The sequence below is a fragment of the Oncorhynchus gorbuscha genome, linkage group LG26 (assembly GCF_021184085.1).
Source record: "Oncorhynchus gorbuscha isolate QuinsamMale2020 ecotype Even-year linkage group LG26, OgorEven_v1.0, whole genome shotgun sequence".
NCBI classification, from domain to species: domain Eukaryota; kingdom Metazoa; phylum Chordata; class Actinopteri; order Salmoniformes; family Salmonidae; genus Oncorhynchus; species Oncorhynchus gorbuscha.
The window spans coordinates 1264483-1287332 of record NC_060198.1 but is presented as its reverse complement, the minus strand read 5'-3'; the positions used below and the strand labels follow the sequence as shown (position 1 = coordinate 1287332).

General features: G+C 46.5%; 1 protein-coding gene across 3 annotated transcripts in view; it reads right to left on the bottom strand.

The window, feature by feature from the left end:
- Positions 1–22850, bottom strand: part of c3b.2 (complement component c3b, tandem duplicate 2) — a 31183-nt gene that overhangs the window by 7151 nt on the left and 1182 nt on the right. For 2 of the 3 annotated variants that reach the window (XM_046330859.1, XM_046330861.1), the window contains exons 6-38: positions 22158–22332; positions 21977–22047; positions 21677–21768; positions 21255–21337; positions 21033–21120; positions 20334–20436; positions 20074–20188; positions 19682–19797; positions 19134–19277; positions 18493–18708; positions 16418–16618; positions 16006–16164; positions 14857–14986; positions 13656–13724; positions 13374–13503; positions 12283–12461; positions 7808–8012; positions 6745–6830; positions 6224–6363; positions 5552–5761; positions 5318–5384; positions 5125–5211; positions 4524–4803; positions 4032–4191; positions 3784–3900; positions 2638–2791; positions 2348–2511; positions 2016–2168; positions 1795–1854; positions 1567–1657; positions 1407–1458; positions 1154–1241; positions 388–477 (exon numbers count right to left, since the gene is read on the bottom strand). In XM_046330859.1, coding sequence (XP_046186815.1) covers positions 388–477; positions 1154–1241; positions 1407–1458; positions 1567–1657; positions 1795–1854; positions 2016–2168; positions 2348–2511; positions 2638–2791; positions 3784–3900; positions 4032–4191; positions 4524–4803; positions 5125–5211; positions 5318–5384; positions 5552–5761; positions 6224–6363; positions 6745–6830; positions 7808–8012; positions 12283–12461; positions 13374–13503; positions 13656–13724; positions 14857–14986; positions 16006–16164; positions 16418–16618; positions 18493–18708; positions 19134–19277; positions 19682–19797; positions 20074–20188; positions 20334–20436; positions 21033–21120; positions 21255–21337; positions 21677–21768; positions 21977–22047; positions 22158–22332 — 4275 coding nt within the window. Of the gene's footprint in view, positions 1–387; positions 478–1153; positions 1242–1406; positions 1459–1566; positions 1658–1794; positions 1855–2015; positions 2169–2347; positions 2512–2637; positions 2792–3783; positions 3901–4031; positions 4192–4523; positions 4804–5124; positions 5212–5317; positions 5385–5551; positions 5762–6223; positions 6364–6744; positions 6831–7807; positions 8013–12282; positions 12462–13373; positions 13504–13655; positions 13725–14856; positions 14987–16005; positions 16165–16417; positions 16619–18492; positions 18709–19133; positions 19278–19681; positions 19798–20073; positions 20189–20333; positions 20437–21032; positions 21121–21254; positions 21338–21676; positions 21769–21976; positions 22048–22157; positions 22333–22712; positions 22729–22850 lie in introns of those variants that run through there. The other variant, XM_046330860.1, reaches the window with a different exon arrangement.

Sequence of the window (22850 nt, the reverse complement as noted above, 5' to 3'; positions counted from 1 at the left end):
AGGTAGACCACAGAAGAGCACAATGAAGCTACCTCCGGACACTGATCTAAGAACAGTTTTGAGTTAATAGTTTGCCTTTTACCCTTAAGATTTGAGGAGGGAAAGCTGATCCAAGATCTGTGCCTACAGGCGACAGACAACCTCAACCCAGACAGAGTGAAAAAAGTATGACCAGTCAACTTCTAGGGTTGACATGGTAACGCTGGTCTCTCTACGTTCAGGTCATAGAAATAGAATGAGATTCTATTGAGATTCTATTCCTATGGTTCCAGTGTCTTGAACAGGTGAATGATGAAAAGGAAGTTACCCCTTGACACTGATCTAAGATCCCACCAAAAAAGTGAGGATTTCTGGGAGGATAAGCTGATCCCAGATCTGTTCTGGTACCTTGAAGAGGTGGATGATGAGGGAGCCTCTGTCACTCAGGTTGTCCACTATCTGGAAGTTGTTGATGTAACGGTCCACTGAGTTGGTCAGCTGGAGGCAAACACAAAAACAAACAAACATTTTCAATATGCACACGGTCACAATAAGCTACACTTAAACACACGCAGTCGAAATCAAGTTGGACATTGAGTCAAAGACCAGACATGCAGTTAGACAGCCATCTAGTGGAGCCAGATGAACATTACAAGTTGAATAAAGGGATAATTCACCTTAGTTACATATCTGTTTCCTTACCCTGTAAGCAGTCTATGGACAAGGTATGACAGCAATCCATGCTTTGACTTAGTTTCCCTGACACTGTTTCCAAATGCAATGTGGCACAAATCCCCTTTAGCGTTTAGCATTTGTGGCGCAAATCTCATTAAAGTAATGGGTCCGATATGAACCTTTTTTGGCATCATGTTCAAATCCTCTGTCAGTGACTTTGTTGAGCTTCACAATAAGTGTTAGATACTTTCCGATGATTTGGATACGATGTGCACAACAAATAAAACATATCGGTCCCATGACTTGAATTGGACTTGTGCTACACCTGCTAAAACGTTAGGATCTGGAAACAGTGCCAGGGAGATAAAACCAAAGCAGGGAGATAAAACCAAAGCAGGGTTTCTGTCATAACTTGTCCATAGACGGCTGACAGGGTAAGGAAACCAAGGTGTAACTTAGTAATTGGGGTGAACTGTCCCTTTAACGTTGGTTCCAGTACCATCTCCAGGTCTTCATTCTCTGGGACGAATCCAGTAGGAAGACTGATGTCCAGAACAACCATCCTGACCTCCCTTAGTCCCAGTGCCCTGGAGGAAGGAAAGAGAGAGAGTGAATAGTAGAATGAAGAGGAAGATGGAATGAAAAAGTAGAGACTCAAGTGTTATCCAATAACAGTAAGTCCCCTAGTGTATTTCCGAGAGGGGACCAAAGGAGAGTAGTACTGTACTGTCTATAGTACTGTATAATCTCACCTGACATTAATAGTGATCCTGTAGGACTTCTCTGCATCTGGTGGAGGCTTTTCTGTCAACGGGGTTAAAAAAAACATTGAGTTTAAGATTTGAGACTGAGATTGAGACTAAGATTGAGATTAAGATTAAGATACAAATGGAGATTGAGAGCTGGATTAACCACTAGATTCTGCGATGGTCACGTCCAAATCAAAGTTCTTGCAGCTGCTCTTCTCATGCACCTCAGGGAGCTCGTTGTAGTAGGTCACCACCTAGGTCAGAGGTCATTAGACCAGGAAGTGACAACACAAACAAATATGACATCATACATCAATGTGACAAAATGATCATAGACAAGCTCTACTATCATGCATCGACTAATGGCCATAGACATGTGTTGTGGTCATACCTCTAGTATACCTTGCCCCTCCCCTTTGGCCTCCACTCTGAATCCCTGGTCTATAGGAGCCTGAGTGAAAACCCCACAGAAGAGGGGAGATGGTGAAAGAGGAACATGATACATCATGGTTCCTAAACCTAGGCCACATATTTGACATAAGATACAGGTAGGTTGGGAGAGAAGAAATGGTGAAAGAGAGAGAGAGGAAGAGAGAACAGCATCCCTCCTACCCTGGAGGAGCGTGCCACGTAGGAGGTCCTGGGGTCGAAGTGGTAGCGCTGGTCGCTGCGGCCCTGGATGCTCAGGTCCACCTGGAGACTCAGGTCATTGGGAGGTTTCTTTATCAGGTACCCAGACAGACCCTGCAGAACAACCATGGTGGGCTGGGGGAGAGAGAGGAAGCAGAGAGATTATTATAAAATATGTACTGGATTGTGTGGAGATCCAAATGGCGGAGGGCAACAAACTGGACTGGCTAGTGACAACCTGCAATAACACTGTTGACATAAACTCAGCTCACTGACATCATGCAATACTCGTTTCCAATGATGTCACTCAGTACCTGGGTGGATCCGTAGCCCCCGCCCCTGCGGCGCTGCTCATTGAGCCACTGGAAAGGTGCGGCGGCTTCAGTCATGTGATGACTCTTCACCAGGGCTAGCAGGGCGTAGCCCGTCGCTTCCAGAGTGAACAGGCGGTTCTCACTGTCTGGCCAATGGGTACCGTCTGGAGGAGGGGAGAGGAGGAGGGGAGAGGGGGAGGAAGGAGAGGGGGAGAGAATAACAGTGAAGCACAGCAGAGAATAGAGAGGGGGAGAGAGAGAGAAACAGAGACAGACAGACATTTCCCTACCTGGAGAGGCAGCTTTGAGTAGCAGGGTTTTTAAGAACAGTGAAGGTGTCTCGTCAACCAGAGACAGAGCGTAGGCAGAGATGGCCAGAGAGTAGGGCCTCTTCAGACTACCATACGTGCTCCTCAGATAGTTGGCAGCATTCTGGATCCCATTCTAATACAATACAATAGAATACAACTTCACTGTCTATCCATTAGTTTGGTGGCTTATTAATTCCATTCATATATGAGCAGAGGGATAAAGAATAAACCTGATTTTAACACAAGAGTCGTCAGAAAAGCCCCATTTCCCAACACCGACGTGCCATTTACACCGGTTGGATTAATGGTCAGCCATGGCGCATGCAAACGTAGCGTGATAACAGGTCGGCCAACGAAATCCAAGATCCACCAGGGGAGTCAGGTAAAAAGGCATCCTACTCACAGATGACTAACTTACTTCTAACTGGGGCATCAGGTCGCCTAGTGGTTAGAGCGTTGAGCCAGTAACCCAAAGGTTGCTAGATCGAATCCCCCAGCTGACAAGGTAAAAATCTGTCGTTTGGCCTCCCGGGTGGCGCAGTGGTTAAGGGCGCTGTACTGCAGCGCCAGCTGTGCCACCAGAGACTCTGGGTTCGCGCCCAGGCTCTGTCGTGACCGGGAGTTCCGTGGGGCGACGCACAATTGGCCTAGCGTCTTCCGGGTTAGGGAGGGTTTGGCCAGTAGGGATATCCTTGTCTCATCGCGCACCAGCGACTCCTGTGGCAGGCCGGGCGCAGTGCACGGCGTTTCCTCCGACACATTGGTGCGGCTGGCTTCCGGGTTGGATGCGCGCTGTGTTAAGAAGCAGTGCAAGCTTGGTTGGGTTGTGTATCGGAGGACACATGACTTTCAACCTTCGTCTCTCCCGAGCCCGTACGGGAGTTGTAGCGATGAGACAAGATAGTAGCTACTAAACAATTGGAAACCACAAAATTGGGGAGAAAAAGGGGTAAAAATTCAACAACAAAAAACAAAACAAAATCGGTCGTTTTGCCCCTGAACAACCCACATTGTAAATAAGAATTTGTTCTTAACTGACTTGCCTAGTTCAATAAATAAAAATAAATAACTGACTTATCTCCCGCCCCAATATAACAGTTTCTGCCGGTTCTGTGACCGGCTTACCTTGATGGTGTGGCCAGCTCCATTGCAGTTGAGTTCTGTACCCTTGGTGGCTTCAGTCATGGCTATCAGGACAAAGGCTGTCAGAGTGGACTGAGACTCTGCACCTTGTACTCCACCCTGGAGAAGAGAGAAGCTGTTATCAGACTTCAGTCCCAGATCTCTCCCTGTCTGTTAGAGTGTGAATGTATGCGCACATCAGTCCATGTGTGCACGTGCTTCTGCATCCACCCGTGTGTGTCTCTTCTTACTGTCATAGTAGTAGTGTAGACAGGGTTGTCCTCTCTGAAAGATCCAGTGGTCTGCTGTTTGTTGTTGAGCAGGTAGAGGAGAGGACCACACACGTCCTGTTCACTCACTCCTATCAGCTGACGAGCCATAGAGAACACCTTCACTACATACGCTGTGATCCTATAATGGATAGGGGAGAGAGGGGGAGAACGAGATGGTGGGCAGGGAGAGGGAGAGAACGAGGGTGGTGGAGAAGGGAGAGGGGTGGAGGGAGAGGGGGAGAAAGAGAGGGTGGAGGGAAGGGAGAGAGGTGGAGGGAGAGGGGGAGAAAGAGAGGGTGGGGGGAAGGGAGGGAGGTGCAGGGGGAGGGAGAGGAGAGGGAGACAGAAAGAGAGAGAAACGGGGAGAAGTAGAGAGAGAGGCTGTGAGGGTTACAAATACAATCCATTGTATTATTTAGATTACTCTGTGATTGATACACATTCTTCTTCTTCTATGTAGTTGAACAATACCATGTGCTTGTGCCTTCATTCCTGTAGGGGGGGTAAGAGTCGTCTTTCTTTTTATACACCAGCTGCTTCTGGTAGCCTTTCTGTATGTAGTTCATGGCCTCCACCCTGCGTTGCACCCCTACAGCCTCCCAGTCGTTGGAATGGTCCAGGTAGACAGTGGCTATAAGAGGCAGGGTGATGCTGGCTAGGTTCTGTTCCACACAGCCACCAGGCATACGGATCAAAGAGGCCAGAGAGTCACCACTGATACTGTTGTCTATGGTATCAGCCAACAGGTTACCTGGTGGGAGGAGTAGAGCAGAGCAGAGCAGAGCAGAGCAGAGCAGAGCAGAGTAGAGTAGAGTAGAGTAGAGTAGAGTAGAGTAGAGTAGAGTAGAGTAGAGTAGAGTAGAGTAGAGTAGAGTAGAGTAGAGTAGAGTAGAGTAGAGTAGTGGAGAGAGCGGAATAGAGAATAGAATGGAAGGAATGGAATAGAATAGGTTATATGTCCACACAGCTGCTTTGGCTTCACAATGCCCATAACCAACCCAAAGGGTTAGAGGCACCCGCCAGCCACCATTTCTGTCTAATAACGTAAACCTCGTTTCTCAGTTAAACCTACCCCTGATGTTGATGAATGTCTCTGGTTGAGAGTTTGGAACCAGGGAGCCCAGCTCCACTTTGTTCACCTCCACTACCTGCCTCCCATCTGGGGGGAAACATAGTAAGAAGACTTAGTAAAGGTTGTTTCTAAAGGGGACATGGTAATGGTGAGCAGTAGGGTTAGAGATGATGAGTGTCTTAGTTCTGCTCACCATTCCCTCCCTTGGCAGAAGGATTCAATACAAAACTCTGCACTTTAGTCTTCTGCACTCCTTCCACCTGTTACAGGGTTTTGAAAACAGCTTTGAGATACCGGTCCTCGTATCTTAGCTAAGGACACTGATTCACAGTCGCTATATATATATATATATATATATATATATTATTTTTTATTTTATTTTATTTTTTAAATCTTTTTTTAACTAACATCTGAAATAGTCACCCACCACCACGCGTAGCTTCTTCTTGACCCCGTCGCTACCCATAAACCCTTTGGCCATGGCAAGGACCTCCAGTAGCATCTCTCCGGCCTTGAGCGGTATGATGGTGTAGGGAACCACCAGGGACGAGCTGCCCTTCAACCTCACCTCCTGGGTGTGTTTCCCATTGAACGCCACACTGCACATGTCCTCTGTCTTCAGTAGCACCACCTTAACCTGGGTTGAGTAGAGGAGGAAACAGAGATGATCAAGACACAAAATGGCTGACAGTAATGGGAGGGTTAGGAGGGTTAAGACACAGAATGGCTGAAAGTAATGGGAGGGTTAGGAGGGTTAAGACACAAAATGGCTGACAGTAATGGGAGGGTTAGGTGGGTTAAGACACAAAATGGCTGACAGTAATGGGAGGGTTAGGAGGGTTAAGACACAGAATGGCTGAAAGTAATGGGAGGGTTAGGAGGGTTAAGACACAAAATGGCTGACAGTAATGGGAGGGTTTGGAAGGTTAAGACACAAAATGGCTGACAGGAAGGGATCAGAGGAGAACTAGCGGGTGGGAGTAGAGGGAGTAGTAGGTAGATAGAGGTTTCCTCAGATATTAATTCATCAGCCTGATGGTTAAGGTAAGGCTTGAGGATTAGATAGAAGTCATGGGTGAGAGGCCAGAGGTGAGCTTGCCTCCATGTCCTCGTCGCCATAGTTATGGAGCACAGCTTTGATCTCCACGTGTTCGTTCCTCGCCACTGAGTACGGCAGCTTCAGGTCCACGAAGAAACGCTTCCACGCACGCACGTTCCATGGCTCAGCTACGCAGAAACCTGGAATAAAAACAAAATGATTCAAATAAACAAACAACAGGAGGTGGTTGAGGACTTCATGCTTTAGTTACAATACTAGAATTGTACAGCAATATGTGGTATTCCTCGTATGGCACCAGTATCCCCACTAGCATACTACCTGGACTCCTCCTGGGAAATGACTGAATATGGGTACAGTGAGAGGAAGCCATTTTAGACCACTGAGAATTAGGCCCAATCCCAAATAGACCCCTTAAATCCTAAACCCTATGCACATGTGGTGATCTGATTGGACATGACAGGTGTTAGTGATATGGTAACAGTTCCACCTTGCCCTCTGATTGGTGTTTCACCTTGCCAACAAGGGACTGGGCCCATGGCTACCCCAGGGGAAGGGTCTACCTGTTACAGGTGAGGAGCTGATGGCTAGTACCCCCCACTGGGTGATAGTGTCTGGGAAGATGGATTCCACATGCAGCGTTGACAACCTGTAAGGAACAGACCCAAACTAATGAATCCCATTGAGTTGACCTCTTGTAAGCTCAGCTTGTGGCATGAGCACAGTAAAACATTATCTTGAAGATAAATAGAGAGAGAGACTGGTGGATTGTGATCGATTGATGCCGTTGCCTAATGCAATGCTAACAGTGACACGCACGCGCACAAATACACACACACACACACATAAATATCCCTGGGACAGTACACAATGGTGCAACAGTGTTTATTTTTGGGGGGGAATGAGAAAAGGCCAGGCTGTTTCTGATCTGTTAACCCAGCCAGTCTCAATGTGACCTCCAGTCCACTGTGGTGCAACTCTGGGGATTTACAGAGTAGGTCGTTTCATTTCAAAGGGATACTGCGAGATTCTGTCAATGTGCCCTTTTCTACTTCTCCAGAGTCTAATGAACTCGTGGATACCATTTCTGTGTCTCTATGTGCAGTATGAAGGAAGTTCTAGGTGGCTACCAGAGCGGCAGGTAGCCTAGTGGTTCGAGTGTTGGACTAGTAACCGAAAGGCTGCTAGATCAAATCCCCGAGCTGACACAAGGCAGTTAAACCCACTGTTCCCACTGTGGCCGTCATTGAAAATAAGAATTTGTTCTTAACTGACTTGCCTAGTTAAATAAAGGTCAAATAAAAAAATACAAATAAATAGGTAGTTTAGCAAGCCAATGATGACTGTAAGTCTACAGGTACACTAGCTTAATTGCCAGAACCTTGCAGTATCCCTTTAAGGGTGAGAGGGGTGTGGCTTGGCATATTCCCCTTTCGACAAAACTGGTCAACCCCTCATGGAAAGAGTTTTCCCTGGACAGGTCATGTGGTTAGGAAAAACCCCTGGCCCTACTCATAGGAAGTAGCCTGTAGTACACACAGTTTCAAACCAAGTCTTAGCCTATGAGCAGGGAAACTGCTGTCCCTTTCTATAAGGGGGTGAGAGGACAGACACACATTCACTCACCCGTCTCTGCTGTCCTCAGGAACACTGGGCAGCGTCAGGTCTCTCCACAGCCATGACTCATAGAACTTAGACCTTACTATCACATCACTCTCCTCCATAAAGTCATCCTCCTCTTCCTCCTCCTCTTCCTCAGCAAAAGACCCTCTTTGTCCTTCCATGACAGGTTTGATTTCCATCATCACTGGAAGGCTCAATCTTTCTTCACCTGATGCCAAAAAATAAACATGTTTCAACTCTGTTTGATGGATGGGTGGATGAATCAATTGATTGATGGATTAATTGAGCAATCAATCATTTTTAGCTCAGTTCTCTGCTGTAACATACAGGGGCCACTTGGACGGAAGTTAGATCTGGTTAGAATGAAATTAGACTCAACAGACTCAACTCAACTTAATTAACAAGACCTAGGTGTTGTTTTCAAGACCACCTAAAGCGAGACCAATTCGAGACCAAGACCGGGAGGGGGGCGAGGGGTCCAAGACCGAGACCCGGAGGGGGCGACCAGGACTAAAACCGGGAGGGGGCGAGGGGTCCAAGAATAAGACCGGGAGGGGGCGAGGGGTCCAAGACCGAGACCCGGAGGGGGCGAAGGGTCCAGGACTAAAACCGGGAGGGGGCGAGGGTCCAACCCTAAGACCGGGAGGGGGCGAGTGGTCCAGGACTGAGACCGGGAGGGGGGCGAGGGGTCCAAGACTAAGACCGGGATGGGGGCGAGGGGTCCAAGACTAAGACCGGGATGGGGGCGAGGGGTCCAAGACTAAGACCGGGATGGGGGCGAGGGGTCCAGGACTAAGACCGGGAGGGGGTGAGGGGTCCAAGACTAAGACCGGGAGGGGGGCGAAGGGTCCAGGACTAAAACCGGGAGGGGGCGAGGGGTCCAAGACTAAGACAGGGAGGGGGCGAGGGGTCCAGGACTAAGACAGGGAGGGGGCGAGGGGTCCAGGACTAAGACAGGGAGGGTGGCGAGGGGTCCAGGACTAAGACAGGGAGGGGGCGAGGGGTCCAGGACTAAGACAGGGAGGGGGCGAGGGGTCCAAGACTAAGACCGGGAGGGGGGCGGGGGGGTACAAGACTAAGACCGGGAGGGGGCGAGGGGTCCAAGACTAAGACCGGGAGGGGGGCGAGGGGTCCAAGACTAAGACCAGGAGGGGGGTGAGGGGTCAAAGACCGAGACCAGAAAAATGCAAATCCACCATAATAAGAGTTGAAAAAGTCCAGTATTTCTGTGTTCAGATTTCAGAAGAACATTCTTTAGACATTCAGAATTGTGATAAATGCTGAGGACAGAAGTTATCACTAATCCAAACAGGTCCATAAGAAGACAAGTTTACCCTAGTTTCCCCTTAATAATAGTTAGCATACAAATGTCAAGCAATTTCCCACACTAGTTCCTACCAGCAAATCAATGAAATCCTGCTGAGCACTGAAAAATATCCTCAAATCTTGTAGTGAAAGTAATGGACAGTCATTTTACAAGTAAAGTAGGAACCCCAGGTTTCAATAGGGGATCAGATATTCATGTGTCACGAAAGGAGTGTGGATATTTGGCCTGGCGAAGCTGTTTTACGTGCTGACTGGTGATGTGCAGTTTGCGAACAATTCATTATTTTTGAACGACTCTTTTGACTGACTCGAGAGTCATGATTCGTTCATTTTAGTCGTTTGTTTGAACTGCTGATGCTGGCAGCAATGAACCCTACAGCAGGGTTAAGAAACACTCTTCAGGCTCGGTGGCTCCAGAGAAGTGCTTTGACCACCAACTAACTGTCTGTCATATGGTGCAGGAAAATAGATCATGAGCATAGAGAAGAACAATACATGATTAGAACTGATAATGAATCACATGGTGATGATAATGAATCACATGGTGATGATAATGAATCACATGGTGATGATAATGAATCACATGGTGTAAGAATAAGTGCAATTCATTGATTTTTGAATGTTATGGACGCAGCTTTGTAGAATCAAAACACACAGACTCTGCTCAACAAACTCAAACTCGAGAACAAATCTTTTGGGTGCTGCAGTTTGCAAACGACTGCACTTATCACCCCCATGGTAGTCACACAATGCATTCCACCAAGACTCGTTCACAATCTAGTCTGGGACGGCCACAACTAGATCTCAAATGTACCAATAAATCATCTGATTTGTATGCCTAGCAATCAACAAATGTACATTGCTTAAAGCACACGTTTACAAGTCTGTCACAAATGTCAGCTCCAATAACCCCCTTTGGTGAAGGAAATGGGGCAGCAGATAGCCGAGCAGTTAAGAACATTGGGCCAGGAACAAAGGTCACCTGTTTGAATCCCCAAGCCGACTAAGTGAAGGAAATGGGGCAGCAGATAGCCGAGCAGTTAAGAACATTGGGCCAGGAACAAAGGTCACCTGTTTGAATCCCCAAGCCGACTAGGTGAAGGAAATGGGGCAGCAGATAGCCGAGCAGTTAAGAACATTGGGCCAGGAACAAAGGTCACCTGTTTGAATCCCCAAGCCGACTAGGTGAAGGAAATGGGGCAGCAGATAGCCGAGCAGTTAAGAACATTGGGCCAGGAACAAAGGTCACCTGTTTGAATCCCCAAGCCGACTAGGTGAAGGAAATGGGGCAGCAGATAGCCGAGCAGTTAAGAACATTGGGCCAGGAACAAAGGTCACCTATTTGAATCCCCAAGCCGACTAAGTGAAGGAAATGGGGCAGCAGATAGCCGAGCAGTTAAGAACATTGGGCCAGGAACAAAGGTCACCTGTTTGAATCCCCAAGCCGACTAGGTGAAGGAAATGGGGCAGCAGATAGCCGAGCAGTTAAGAACATTGGGCCAGGAACAAAGGTCACCTGTTTGAATCCCCAAGCCGACTAGGTGAAGGAAATGGGGCAGCAGATAGCCGAGCAGTTAAGAACATTGGGCCAGGAACAAAGGTCACCTGTTTGAATCCCCAAGCCGACTAGGTGAAGGAAATGGGGCAGCAGATAGTCTAGCAGTTAAGAACATTGGGCCAGGAACAAAGGTCACCTGTTTGAATCCCCAAGCCGACTAAGTGAAGGAAATGGGGCAGCAGATAGCCTAGTAGTTAAGAACATTGGGCCAGGAACAAAGGTCACCTGTTTGAATCCCCAAGCCGACTAGGTGAAGGAAATGGGGCAGCAGATAGCCGAGAAGTTAAGAACATTGGGCTAGGAACAAAGGTCACCTGTTTGAATCCCCAAGCCGACTAGGTGAAGGAAATGGGGCAGCAGATAGCCTAGCAGTTAAGAACATTGGGCCAGGAACAAAGGTCACCTGTTTGAATCCCCAAGCCGACTAGGTGAAGGAAATGGGGCAGCAGATAGCCTAGCAGTTAAGAACATTGGGCCAGGAACAAAGGTCACCTGTTTGAATCCCCAAGCCGACTAGGTGAAACTAACGTGGCTATCATAAGGAACTACAAATGCCATGATGATCTGGACAAGACTGACGAAACGAGGCAAAGGTTAGAATCTCTGGATTAGCTAAATGTAGTAATTAATAAATTGATAATGTTAGCAAAGGTGTCAGCTAGAGATGGCTTGCAAGGATTTGAAGTTTTGCTAATTGGATGCCAATTAGCTGTAAAGTAAATACATTACACATTACACATTTAAGTCATTTAGCAGACGCTCTTATCCAGAGCGACTTACAAATTGGTGCATTCACCTTATGACATCCAGTGGAACAGTCACTTTACAATAGTGCATCTAAATCTTAAAGGGGGGGGGTGAGAGGGATTACTTATCCTATCCTAGGTATTCCTTAAAGAGGTGTGGTTTCAGGTGTCTCCGGAAGGTGGTGATTGACTCCGGTGTCCTGGCGTCGTGAGGGAGTTTGTTCCACCATTGGGGGGCCAGAGCAGCGAACAGTTTTGACTGTGCTGAGCGGGAGCTGTACTTCCTCAGTGGTAGGGAGGCGAGCAGGCGAATATATTGATAAAAGTCACCTTGTCCGAGAGAGATTTACATGGTTATCAAAACATTAAATCAGGGTAAGACTACAGGAAACACAGCCCTTATTTTAAGTGTTTCTGAAATCCCATGTGGGGAAAATGAATGGTGGAAAAACTATTGGAACCATTTCCATTTTTGTCAGCTAGGTTTTATGGGTATTATGACACCGCACCGTGAGGCTCTAACAGTGACGCAAATTAACATAATTAGTAGAAAGATGAGTTATTTTTGACTGAATGAGTGGAAAGATCAGAGTCAGTAAAAAGAGTGGAACGTCCCACCACGAGCGCTACCACTGCTGACAATGATTGGTTTTGTTACTCCGCTGGTTCCAGCTGGTCTCGGGAAGAAATGAGGAGTCCTCATTGTTTCTGAGTAACAATGTACCTGACACCGAGACAAGACTGATACACTCACTATGTATCTCGACACCGGATTCGAGTACTACAACACTGCTGCCACAAACACCTAACAATTCATTAACCAGCTAGTCCATCATCATCAATGTTACCTCTTGAAATCCCATAAATGACAAATTGTTTGCTATGCATCTGGGGGGAAATGCGTCTGTCCAGGGTCAGCCTGAGTAGAGCTGTGGTGGTAGGCGGTATGGTGGTGGTAGGGGGTATGGTGGTGGTAGGGGGTAGTCTGGTGTCAAACTCCTCTCCCCTGTACTTGGAGCAGCAGTATCTGAAAGTGCCAAACAATTCTGTTCAGTGCACTTCACTTCAATTCAGCTCAACTCAACAACTCAATTGAAGTAAACTCAGCTCAGCTCAATTGAAGTCAACTCAGCTCAGCTCAATTGAAGTCAACTCAGCTCAGCTCAATTGAAGTCAACTCAACAACTCAATTGAAGTCAACTCAACAACTCAATTGAAGTCAACTCAACAACTCAATTGAAGTCAACTCAGCTCAGCTCAATTGAAGTCAACTCAGCTCAGCTCAATTGAAGTCAACTCAACAACTCAATTGAAGTCAACTCAACAACTCAATTGAAGTCAACTCAGCTCAGCTCAATTGAAGTCAACTCAGCTCAGCTCAATTGAAGTCAACTCAACAACTCAATTGAAGTCAACTCAACAACTCAATTGAAGTCAACTCAACAACTCAATTGAAGTCAACTCAACAACTCAATTGAAGTCAACTCAACAACTCAATTGAAGTCAACTCAACAACTCAATTGAAGTCAACTCAACAACTCAATTGAAGTCAACTCAGCTCAGCTCAATTGAAGTCAACTCAGCTCAGCTCAATTGAAGTCAACTCAACAACTCAATTGAAGTCAACTCAACAACTCAATTGAAGTCAACTCAGCTCAGCTCAATTGAAGTCAACTCAACAACTCAATTGAAGTCAACTCAACAACTCAATTGAAGTCAACTCAACAACTCAATTGAAGTCAACTCAACAACTCAATTGAAGTCAACTCAACAACTCAATTGAAGTCAACTCAACAACTCAATTGAAGTCAACTCAGCTCAGCTCAATTGAAGTCAACTCAACAACTCAATTGAAGTCAACTCAACAACTCAATTGAAGTCAACTCAACAACTCAATTGAAGTCAACTCAGCTCAGCTCAATTGAAGTGAAGTCAGTACCTGAAGGCCTTGATACATTCCCATCCCTCAGTGATGTAGAGGGAGCGTCGGGTGCAGGAGTAAGACATGGGGATCTCTCTCAGGCCATCCTTACAACACTGACGCAACAGCTTCTCTCTGTAGTGGTTCTCTGTGGGGAAGAGAGAGAGCTCAGAACCATCAATCTATCTATCTATCAATCAATCCATCCACCTTTCCGTCAATAAATCAGTCCCCCACTCAATCAATGAATCATTCCATACATCAACCAAAAATGAACATAGCACTTTTTCTGTCACTGACCCAGTAGAGTTCTGCGTTGCAACATCTCAGCAGAGCGCCTCCTTCTGGACCTCCCTGGGCACTGCATGCCTGCAGAAGAGATGGAAGGGAGGGAAACACAGGAATGGCAAACAACGAAATGAAACTGTTCTACAAACCAAGAAACACAGATGTCTATACCACTGGTCTGTCTTACTCAAACTCATGATTGGGCGACTCTGGAACGTTTTGCTTTAACTAATCTTCCCTGCAAGCTCACAGTAAACAAACAGAACATTGCAAACATGGCCTTTGGATGCCTGCAAAAGCCATGTAACCTGAATTTAACTAGGCAAGTCAGTTAAGAACAAATTCTTATTTACAATGACGGCCTACCAAAAGGCAAAAGGCCTCCTGTGGGAGCGGGGATTAAAATTAAAATGAGTTCAATAAAAATATAGGACAAAACACACATCACGACAAGAGAGACAACATAACACTACATAAAGAGAGACCTAAGACAACAACCATCAGAGGACTGATGTTACCCTCTTTCCTCGTATTAATCATCAGAGGACTGACGTTACCCTCTTTCCTCGTATTAATCATCAGAGGACTGATGTTACCCTCTTTCCTCGTATTAATCATCAGAGGACTGACGTTACCCTCTTTCCTCGTATTAACCATCAGAGGACTGATGTTACCCTCTTTCCTCGTATTAATCATCAGAGGACTGATGTTACCCTCTTTCCTCGTATTAATCATCAGAGGACTGACGTTACCCTCTTTCCTCGTATTAACCATCAGAGGACTGATGTTACCCTCTTTCCTCGTATTAATCATCAGAGGACTGATGTTACCCTCTTTCCTCGTATTAACCATCAGAGGACTGATGTTACCCTCTTTCCTCGTATTAACCATCAGAGGACTGATGTTACCCTCTCATCGTATTAACCATCAGAGGACTGACGTTACCCTCTTTCCTCGTGTTAACCATCAGAGGACTGATGTTACCCTCTTTCATCGTATTAACCATCAGAAGACTGATGTTACCCTCTTTCCTCGTATTAACCATCAGACGACTGACGTTACCCTCTTTCATCGTATTAACCATCAGAGGACTGACGTTACCCTCTTTCCTCGTATTAACCATCAGAGGACTGATGTGACGTTACCCTCTTTCCTCGTATTAATCAAAAGAAGATGGCTCTTCGTCTGTCTGTCTGTCTGCGTTGTGTGCTACCTTGTCTAGAAGAGGTGGCTCCACCAGTGTTGGAGTAAAACAGTAGTCCAGCGTCAGTGAAGACACCCATGCTGTTGCTGCCCCCACCGTGGGTACAGCCTATGTCCCCCCCTTCCACCACCTGCCAGATCTGATGGGGGCACAGATGAGTCAGAGGAGAGGAGTCAGAGGAGAGGGGTCAGAGGAGAGGGGTCAGAGGAGAGGGGTCAGAGGAGAGGGGTCAGAGGAGAGGGGTCAGAAGAGAAGAGTCAGAGGAGAAGGGTCAGAGGAGAGGGGTCAGAGGAGAAGAGTCAGAGGAGAGGAGTCAGAGGAGAGGGGTCAGAGGAGAGGGGTCAGAGGAGAGGGGTCAGAGGAGAGGGGTCAGAGGAGAGGGGTCAGAGGAGAGGGGTCAGAGGAGAGGGGTCAGAGGAGAGGGGTCAGAGGAGAGGGGTCAGCGGAGAGGGGTCAGCGGAGAGGGGTCAGCGGAGAGGGGTCAGCGGAGAGGGGTCAGAGGAGAGGGGTCAGAGGAGAGGAGTCAGAGGAGAGGAGTCAGAGGAGAGGAGTCAGAGGAGAGGAGTCAGAGGAGAGGAGTCAGGGGAGAGGGGTCAGAGGAGAGGGGTCAGAGGAGAGGGGTCAGAAGAGAGGGGTCAGAGGAGAGGAGTCAGAGAAGAGGGGTCAGAGGATTCAGATAAGTCACAGGAGAGGAGTCAGGGGAGTCAGAGAAGAGGGGTCAGAGGAGAGGAGTCAGAGGAGAGGGGTCAGAGGAGTCAGAGAAGAGGGGTCAGAGGAGAGGAGTCAGAGGAGTCAGAGAAGAGGGGTCAGAGGAGTCAGAGAAGAGGGTTCAGAGGAGAGGAGTCAGAGGAGAGGGGTCAGAGGAGTCAGAGAAGAGGGGTCAGAGGAGAGGAGTCAGAGGAGTCAGAGGAGTCAGAGAAGAGGGGTCAGAGGAGAGGGGTCAGAGGAGAGGGGTCAGAGGAGAGGAGTCAGAGGAGAGGGGTCAGAGAGGAGTCAGAGGAGGGGTCAGAGGAGAGGGGTCAGAGGAGAGGGGTCAGAGGTGTGTTATCCAGATGGTAGCTTCAGATGATTGGCTGATCGACTGACCCCTCCACTGTCCCCATCCCCTCTTTGTGTCTCTGTCTATTGATTTCCACAGACCCACACAGTCTCCCTCACCTTCCTCTGTGTGAGCCTCTGTCTGTTGAGCAGGAACACAGCGTTGTCCACCACCACCAGACTGACCATGGCTCCTGGGTCTCCTCTCACCTGGAAGTTGAACCCTCTCCCTGGGTGGTAGTACTCTAAGGGCCTGGAGCCAGCTGGACCAACACTCAACTGGGGCGGGGGGCAATGATATTTGAATTGTCTTTATTCATTTGGAACTTCTGTGAGAGTAATGTTTACTGTTAATTTGTATTGTTTATTTCACTTTTGTTTGTCATCTACTTCCCTTGCTTTGACAGTGTTAACATGTGTTTCCCATGCCAATAAAGCCCTTACATTGAATTGAATTGAAATGAGAGGAAAGAGAGTGGAACATGAGAAGCTGGTAGTTGAACCCTTTCCCTGGGTTGTCCAGTCCACTCACCGCCCCAACACAGGCATCCTCCACATCCACCCACACAGAATCAGCCACCACCTCCGAAGTCCCCGCCCACGGCAGCATGTAGAATGCCACAACGCGAAATGAGGGCATCATCTCCTTGGTAACGGTCAACAGAACGTTGGTCATGTCCTGACCTCCGACCTCTAGTCTCTTGGCAATGATGATTTTGCCCTTGTTCAACACCTGTAGGAGGAGTTTGAGACACACTTAATTTTGTTCACTAAATATTTCCATTGGGGACAGACAAAGGTACATTTTGAAGACAGAGCTACAACTACAGTGGGGAGAACAAGTATTTGATGCACTGCCGATTTTGCAGGTTTTCCTACTTACAAAGCATGTAGAGGTCTGTAATTTTTATCATAGGTACACTTCAACTGTGAGAGACTGAATCTAAAACAAAAATCCAGAAAATCACATTGTATGATTTTTAAGTAATTAATTAGGATTTTATTGCATGACATAAATATTTGATACATCAGAAAAGCAGAACTTAATATTTGGTACAGAAACCTTTGTTTGCAATTACAGAGGTCATACACATCCTGTAGTTCTTGACCAGGTTTTCACACACTGCAGCAGGGATTTTGGCCCACTCCTCCATACAGACCTTCTCCAGATCCTTCAGGTTTCGGGGCTGTCGCTCGGCAATACGGACTTTCAGCTCCCTCCAAAGATTTTCTATTGGGTTCAGGACTGGAGACTGGCTAGGCCTCTCCAGGACCTTGAGATGCTTCTTATGGAGCCACTCCTTAGTTGCCCTGGCTGTGTGTTTCGGGTTGTTGTCATGCTGGAAGACCCAGCCACGACCCATCTTCAATGCTCTTACTGAGGGAAGGAGGTTGTTGGCCAAGATCTCACGATACATGGCCCCATCCATCCTCCCCTCAATACGGTGCAGTCGTCCTGTCCATTTTGCAGAAAAGCATCACCAAAGAATGATGTTTCCACCTCCCTGCTTAACGGTTGGGATGGTGTCCTTGGGGTTGTACTCATGCTTCTTCTTCCTCCAAACACCGCGAGTGGAGTTTAGACCAAAAAGCTCTATTTTTGTCTCATCAGACCACATGACCTTCTCCCATTCCTCCTCTGGATCATCCAGATGGTCATTGGCAAACTTCAGACGGGCCTGGACATGCGCTGGCTTGAGCAGGGGGACCTTGCGTGCTCTGCAGGATTTTAATCCATGACGGCGTAGTGTGTTACTAATGGTTTTCTTTGAGACTGTGGTCCCAGCTCTCTTCAGGTCATTGACCAGGTCCTGCCGTGTAGTTCTGGGCTGATCCCTCACCTTCCTCATGATCATTGATGCCCCACGAGGTGAGATCTTGCATGGAGCACCAGACCGAGGATGATTGACCTTCATCTTGAAATTCTTCCATTTTCTATTAATTGCTCCAACAGTTGTTGCCTTCTCACCAAGCTGCTTGCCTATTGTCCTGTAGCCCATCCCAGCCTTGTGCAGGTCTACAATTTTATCTCTGATGTCCTTACACAGCTCCCTGGTCTTGGCCATTGTGGAGAGGTTGGAGTCTGTTTGATTGAGTGTGTGGACAGGTGTCTTCTATACAGGTAACAAGTTCAAACAGGTGCAGCTAATACAGGTAATAAGTGGAGAACAGGGGGGCTTCTTAAAGAAAAACTAACAGGTCTGTGAGAGCTGGAATTCTTACTGGTTGGTAGGTGATCAAATACTTATGTTATGCAATAAAATGCAAATGTATTACTTAAAAATCATACAATGTGATTTTCTGGATTTTTGTTTTAGATTCCGTCTCTCACAGTTGAAGTGTACCTATGATACAAATGACAGATCTCTACATGCTTTGTAAGTAGGAAAACCTGCAAAATCGGCAGTGTCTCAAATACTTGTTCTCCCCACTGTATGTAAATGTTTAAGCTCTATACGGTACCAACATATGGTTGAAAATATAAATATACAGGAGTAACTTGAAAAGACTTGATTTTGGATTGTAAAAAATCTGGACCATTTCAGTTTGCACTCACCAGCTGTTCCATTCAATTGTATGCTACTCCATTCTACTATATCCACTCACCAGGTATGTGAGGTGAGTGATGAGTTCCCTGTGGGCATTGTCAGCAGTGTTGATGTGTAGACTGAGGCCAAGGCTCTGCCCCAGAGAGACTGTGGTGGTCCCAGTGGAGATATACAGGTAGTTCTGTCTCTGTCGGTCAAAGGGTGTGTAGGGGTGAAGGGTCATCTGCTGTCTGGCCTGCTGCTCTGGCTGTAGGCCCGTCTGTTTGGTCTCAGCCTGTGTGTTTAGGATTTACAGGACACACACATGAAAACCAAGACACACACACACACATGCTCGCACAGCCATACACAGATACACACACGTACACAAGTACACAGAAACAGACAGGCAAAGTTTTGCTTATGAACACTTAAGAACCGATAGTTGTTATAACTGCTTAGGGCATTACTGAGGGTTGATGTAGCTGGTTATACTTGATTATAAGCACCATTAGCTCTACTGAGTGTGATTATAGAAGGTTATAGCAGGTTATAAGCTCTGTTAGGGGTACTTACAGTGATGGTCTGCGGGTGTATCTCAGTAAGCATGTTATTTTAACTGGTTATAAGCACTTATAGCTGGTTATAAGCACCATTAGCTCTAGTGAGGGTGGTTATAGCAAGTTATAGCTGGTTATAAGCCCTTTTAGCGGTACTCACAGTGATGATCTGAGGGCCTAGCTCAGCAGGCATGTTGATGGCGGTCCTGATGGTGCCACGGTGGCTGGTGATTGGGTTGGCCAGGAGGCTCACCTGGACCGGGACATTATGAGCCGGGGAACCATCCTGGAAACTCACCTGGATCTGAAGAACACAGTTAGAACCTGTTAGAAGGTAACCTGATCCACCACCCTGACCACTGCGCTCTCATTTCTTTTAACAGAATGTAAGCTTGTGAGATGAGGATGGTAGAACGAGGCTAGTTAGAAGAACCTGTTAGAAGGTAACCTGATCCACCATCCTGACCACTGCGCTCTCGTTTCTTTTAACAGAATGTAAGCTTGTGAGATGAGGATGGTAGAATGAGGCTAGTTAGAAGAACCTGTTAGAGATATAAAACACTTTATACCTGGATCTGAACCAGACTCTCTTATCTCAGAATGATATTATTACATTGCATCTCTATGGCTCTTATCTCCAACGACTTATAATTAATTCCCATAATGTGGATCCTTTCTGTCTATCAGGCGTTGATGTTGTGAGTTTACCATGACGTCGAAGGGCAAGCCAGGCTTGTAGTACTTTGGTGTTTCTATGAAGGAGAGGACGTAAGGGGACTTCACTATCTTAATACCAGACTTCTCTGCCTCCACCAGGTCACTGCCTATAGAGGAGTAGAAAGATACAACACTGTGTTAGCCTGCTGAGTCAAAGTTTAGGCATTAACTTGGGGAGCTACCACAAGTCTTTAGGTCTCAAGCAAGGTTTTAAATCAATCCTACCATAGTTTGATCGACTGGGTTCTAACCTAGGCATTAGCTTGGGAAGCTAACGTAAAGTCATCGGGTTTTGGATAGCCTGCATCTGACCTTTTTCATTCGAAGGTCCATTGTCATTTAATTAAACTCAACTTAATTCTATAAAACTTGATTGACCTTACCTGATTTGGTCAGCACTGAGGCCTTGACATAAATAGAGCTTCCAACCAGGGAGCTGAGGTCAGGGTAGGCCTTCCTGATCTCCTCCATGGTCAATGTAGCGGTGCCATGCTGCAGCTGAAATGAAGGAAGGAAAATGGCAGTTGTTGTTGTATGTTTACACTTTACGCTGAATTGATCTTCCTTTGATGTGTGAGGTGTGTATGACTAAGTTGTGGAAAGGGTCTAGCACTTCATAATGTAGTGTACTACCAGTACTCACATTGGTGACCTGCTTGACCGATGGTAACCTCCTCTTCTCCTTGTTCACCTCCACCCCAAACATCACGTAGGCCGTTCCCTGGACATCTTCACCATACAGGTAGCTGTGACCAAAGAAATACAATTACTAGAACAGCCTCACCATACAGGTAGCTGTGACCATAGAAATACAATTACTAGAACGGCCTCACCATAAGGTAGCTGTGACCATAGAAATACAATTACTAGATCGGCCTCACCATAAGGCAGCTGTGACCATAGAAATACAATTACTAGAACGGCCTCACCAAACAGGCAGCTGTTACCATAGAGCTAGAATCACTGGAACAGACATTTCCATTCAAGTCAGTCGTTCTATGATGGGTGAGCTATTTTTGTGATAATGGATAATTGTCACAACTATTATTACAGTGTTAATGTCGCTTTCACGTCCTGTCGGGAAACTGATATTTCCGACTTGCTTACTCGTTGTAGAACGATGATATCAGAGTTTCCCACTTGGGAAGTATCAGAATCAACCAACAGGAAGCTCTCCGCAAATAACTTAGGTTAATTTTAACTCTTGAGGTGCTGAGTATCTGAAATGTCATGAACCCGACATTAGTAACACTTTGTCTGAAGGGGACCTACATAAGGGTTTCATAAACCCTACATAACACATTAATAAGCAATACAGTAGGTCTAATTCAGTGTTACTAACCTGGCTGTGATCTCCACCACCAGCTCAGTATCATCCAGACGGAGGAAGGGTTTCTTGGGAGTCAGTGTGACATTGAAAGCAGGCAGCACTGCAACAGAGCATTGTGTTAGCTCCCCAAGCATCGGCCCAGGCTTTAGCTCAACGAGTAATAATATGGAGAGGGAACCATGTTGAATGACGCACAGGCACGTGCAGACATATTTACAAAGCTCTTCCACCTACCGTATTTCTTCACCTCAAACTCACTACTGAACTTGTTCTGTTGCCAGTTGTCAAATTTTGCAATGATCTTCCACGTTCCCTCACTATGACAGACACACACACACACACACACACACACACACACACACACGCACACACACACACACACACACACACACACACACACACACACACACACACACACGTATTAGCATTAGTAAATGGCAGTAGGATAGTGGTAACACTTTGTATGGACATCCTCTTCATATAGTATTCCAAGCACATTTATAACGGCTTATGAGTTATAACTGCTCATAACGACTACATTCATAGAGCATTATGACCAGGCGGCATAATGATTTATAAAGCAAAGTGTTACATATTTGAAAACCAGGCTAGAATCCTCATACCAGTCTAGAAACTTCATAATGTTCCTGACTTACTTGACTATGTCAGGTAGAACGTGAGTATCAGCAAAGATTCCATTGTTAGCTCTGGTCCTGGAGGTCTGTTTCACTACGACGCCGTCTGAATTCTGACACACACACACACACACACACACACACACACACACACACACACACACACACACACACACACACACACACACACACACACACACACACACACACACACACACCTTAAATCGTATGAAATATTTGTATTTCTAAAACATAATGAAGTGTTACTTTATATCATTTAAGACATGTAGGCTAAAGGGCATGTGATGAACTTTTAGCCACCTGGAATTCAATGGTGATGGAGCTGTTGAAGGCCTGGAAGGTAGGTGTAGACACAAAGGCCCTGCAGAGTACTGCAGAGAGAGAGGGAGAGAGATCAGACAGACAGAGAGAGACGCCATTCATCATTCACATGAACCTATCATGCCATTGAGAACATCCCTCTCTCCCTCATCCCGCTCACCAGTGTCTCCAGGTTTGTAGAGGGGCTTGTCTGTCTGGATGAAGATGTATCCAGAGTGGAAGGAGACCATAACAACCTGTTCAGCTTCGTGGTAGCCCCCAAACTCTGCTTTCACATACACATACTGGTTCCTGGAGGACTCCTCGTTCCCCTTGTCCAGACGCTCTGAGGGGAGCTGGGAGGGGAAGAAGAAGTATTTTATAAGCAGATATTAGCCTTTATAATGTCTTGGAGGTTCAGTCAAAATGGCAGTTATTTATTCTGGATCATAAAGACAGTATAATAAGGCATTATACAGGGGACATACATACTCATGACAAGTCTTAATCACCTGTATGGTCTACTCTTGAGGGTGGGGGAATTGAACTGAATCACCTGTATGGTCTTGAGGGTGTGGTGAATTGAACTGAATCTAATGGAATCACCTGTATGGTCTTGAGGGTGTGGTGAATTGAACTGAATCTAATGGAATCACCTGTATGGTCTTGAGGGTGTGGTGAATTGAACTGAATCACCTGTATGATCTTGAGGGTGTGGTGAATTGAACTGAATCACCTGTATGATCTTGAGGGTGTAGTGAATTGAACTGAATCACCTTTATGATATTGAGGGTGTAGTGAATTTAACTGAATCACCTGTATGATCTTGAGGGTGTAGTGAATTGAACTGAATCACCTTTATGATATTGAGGGT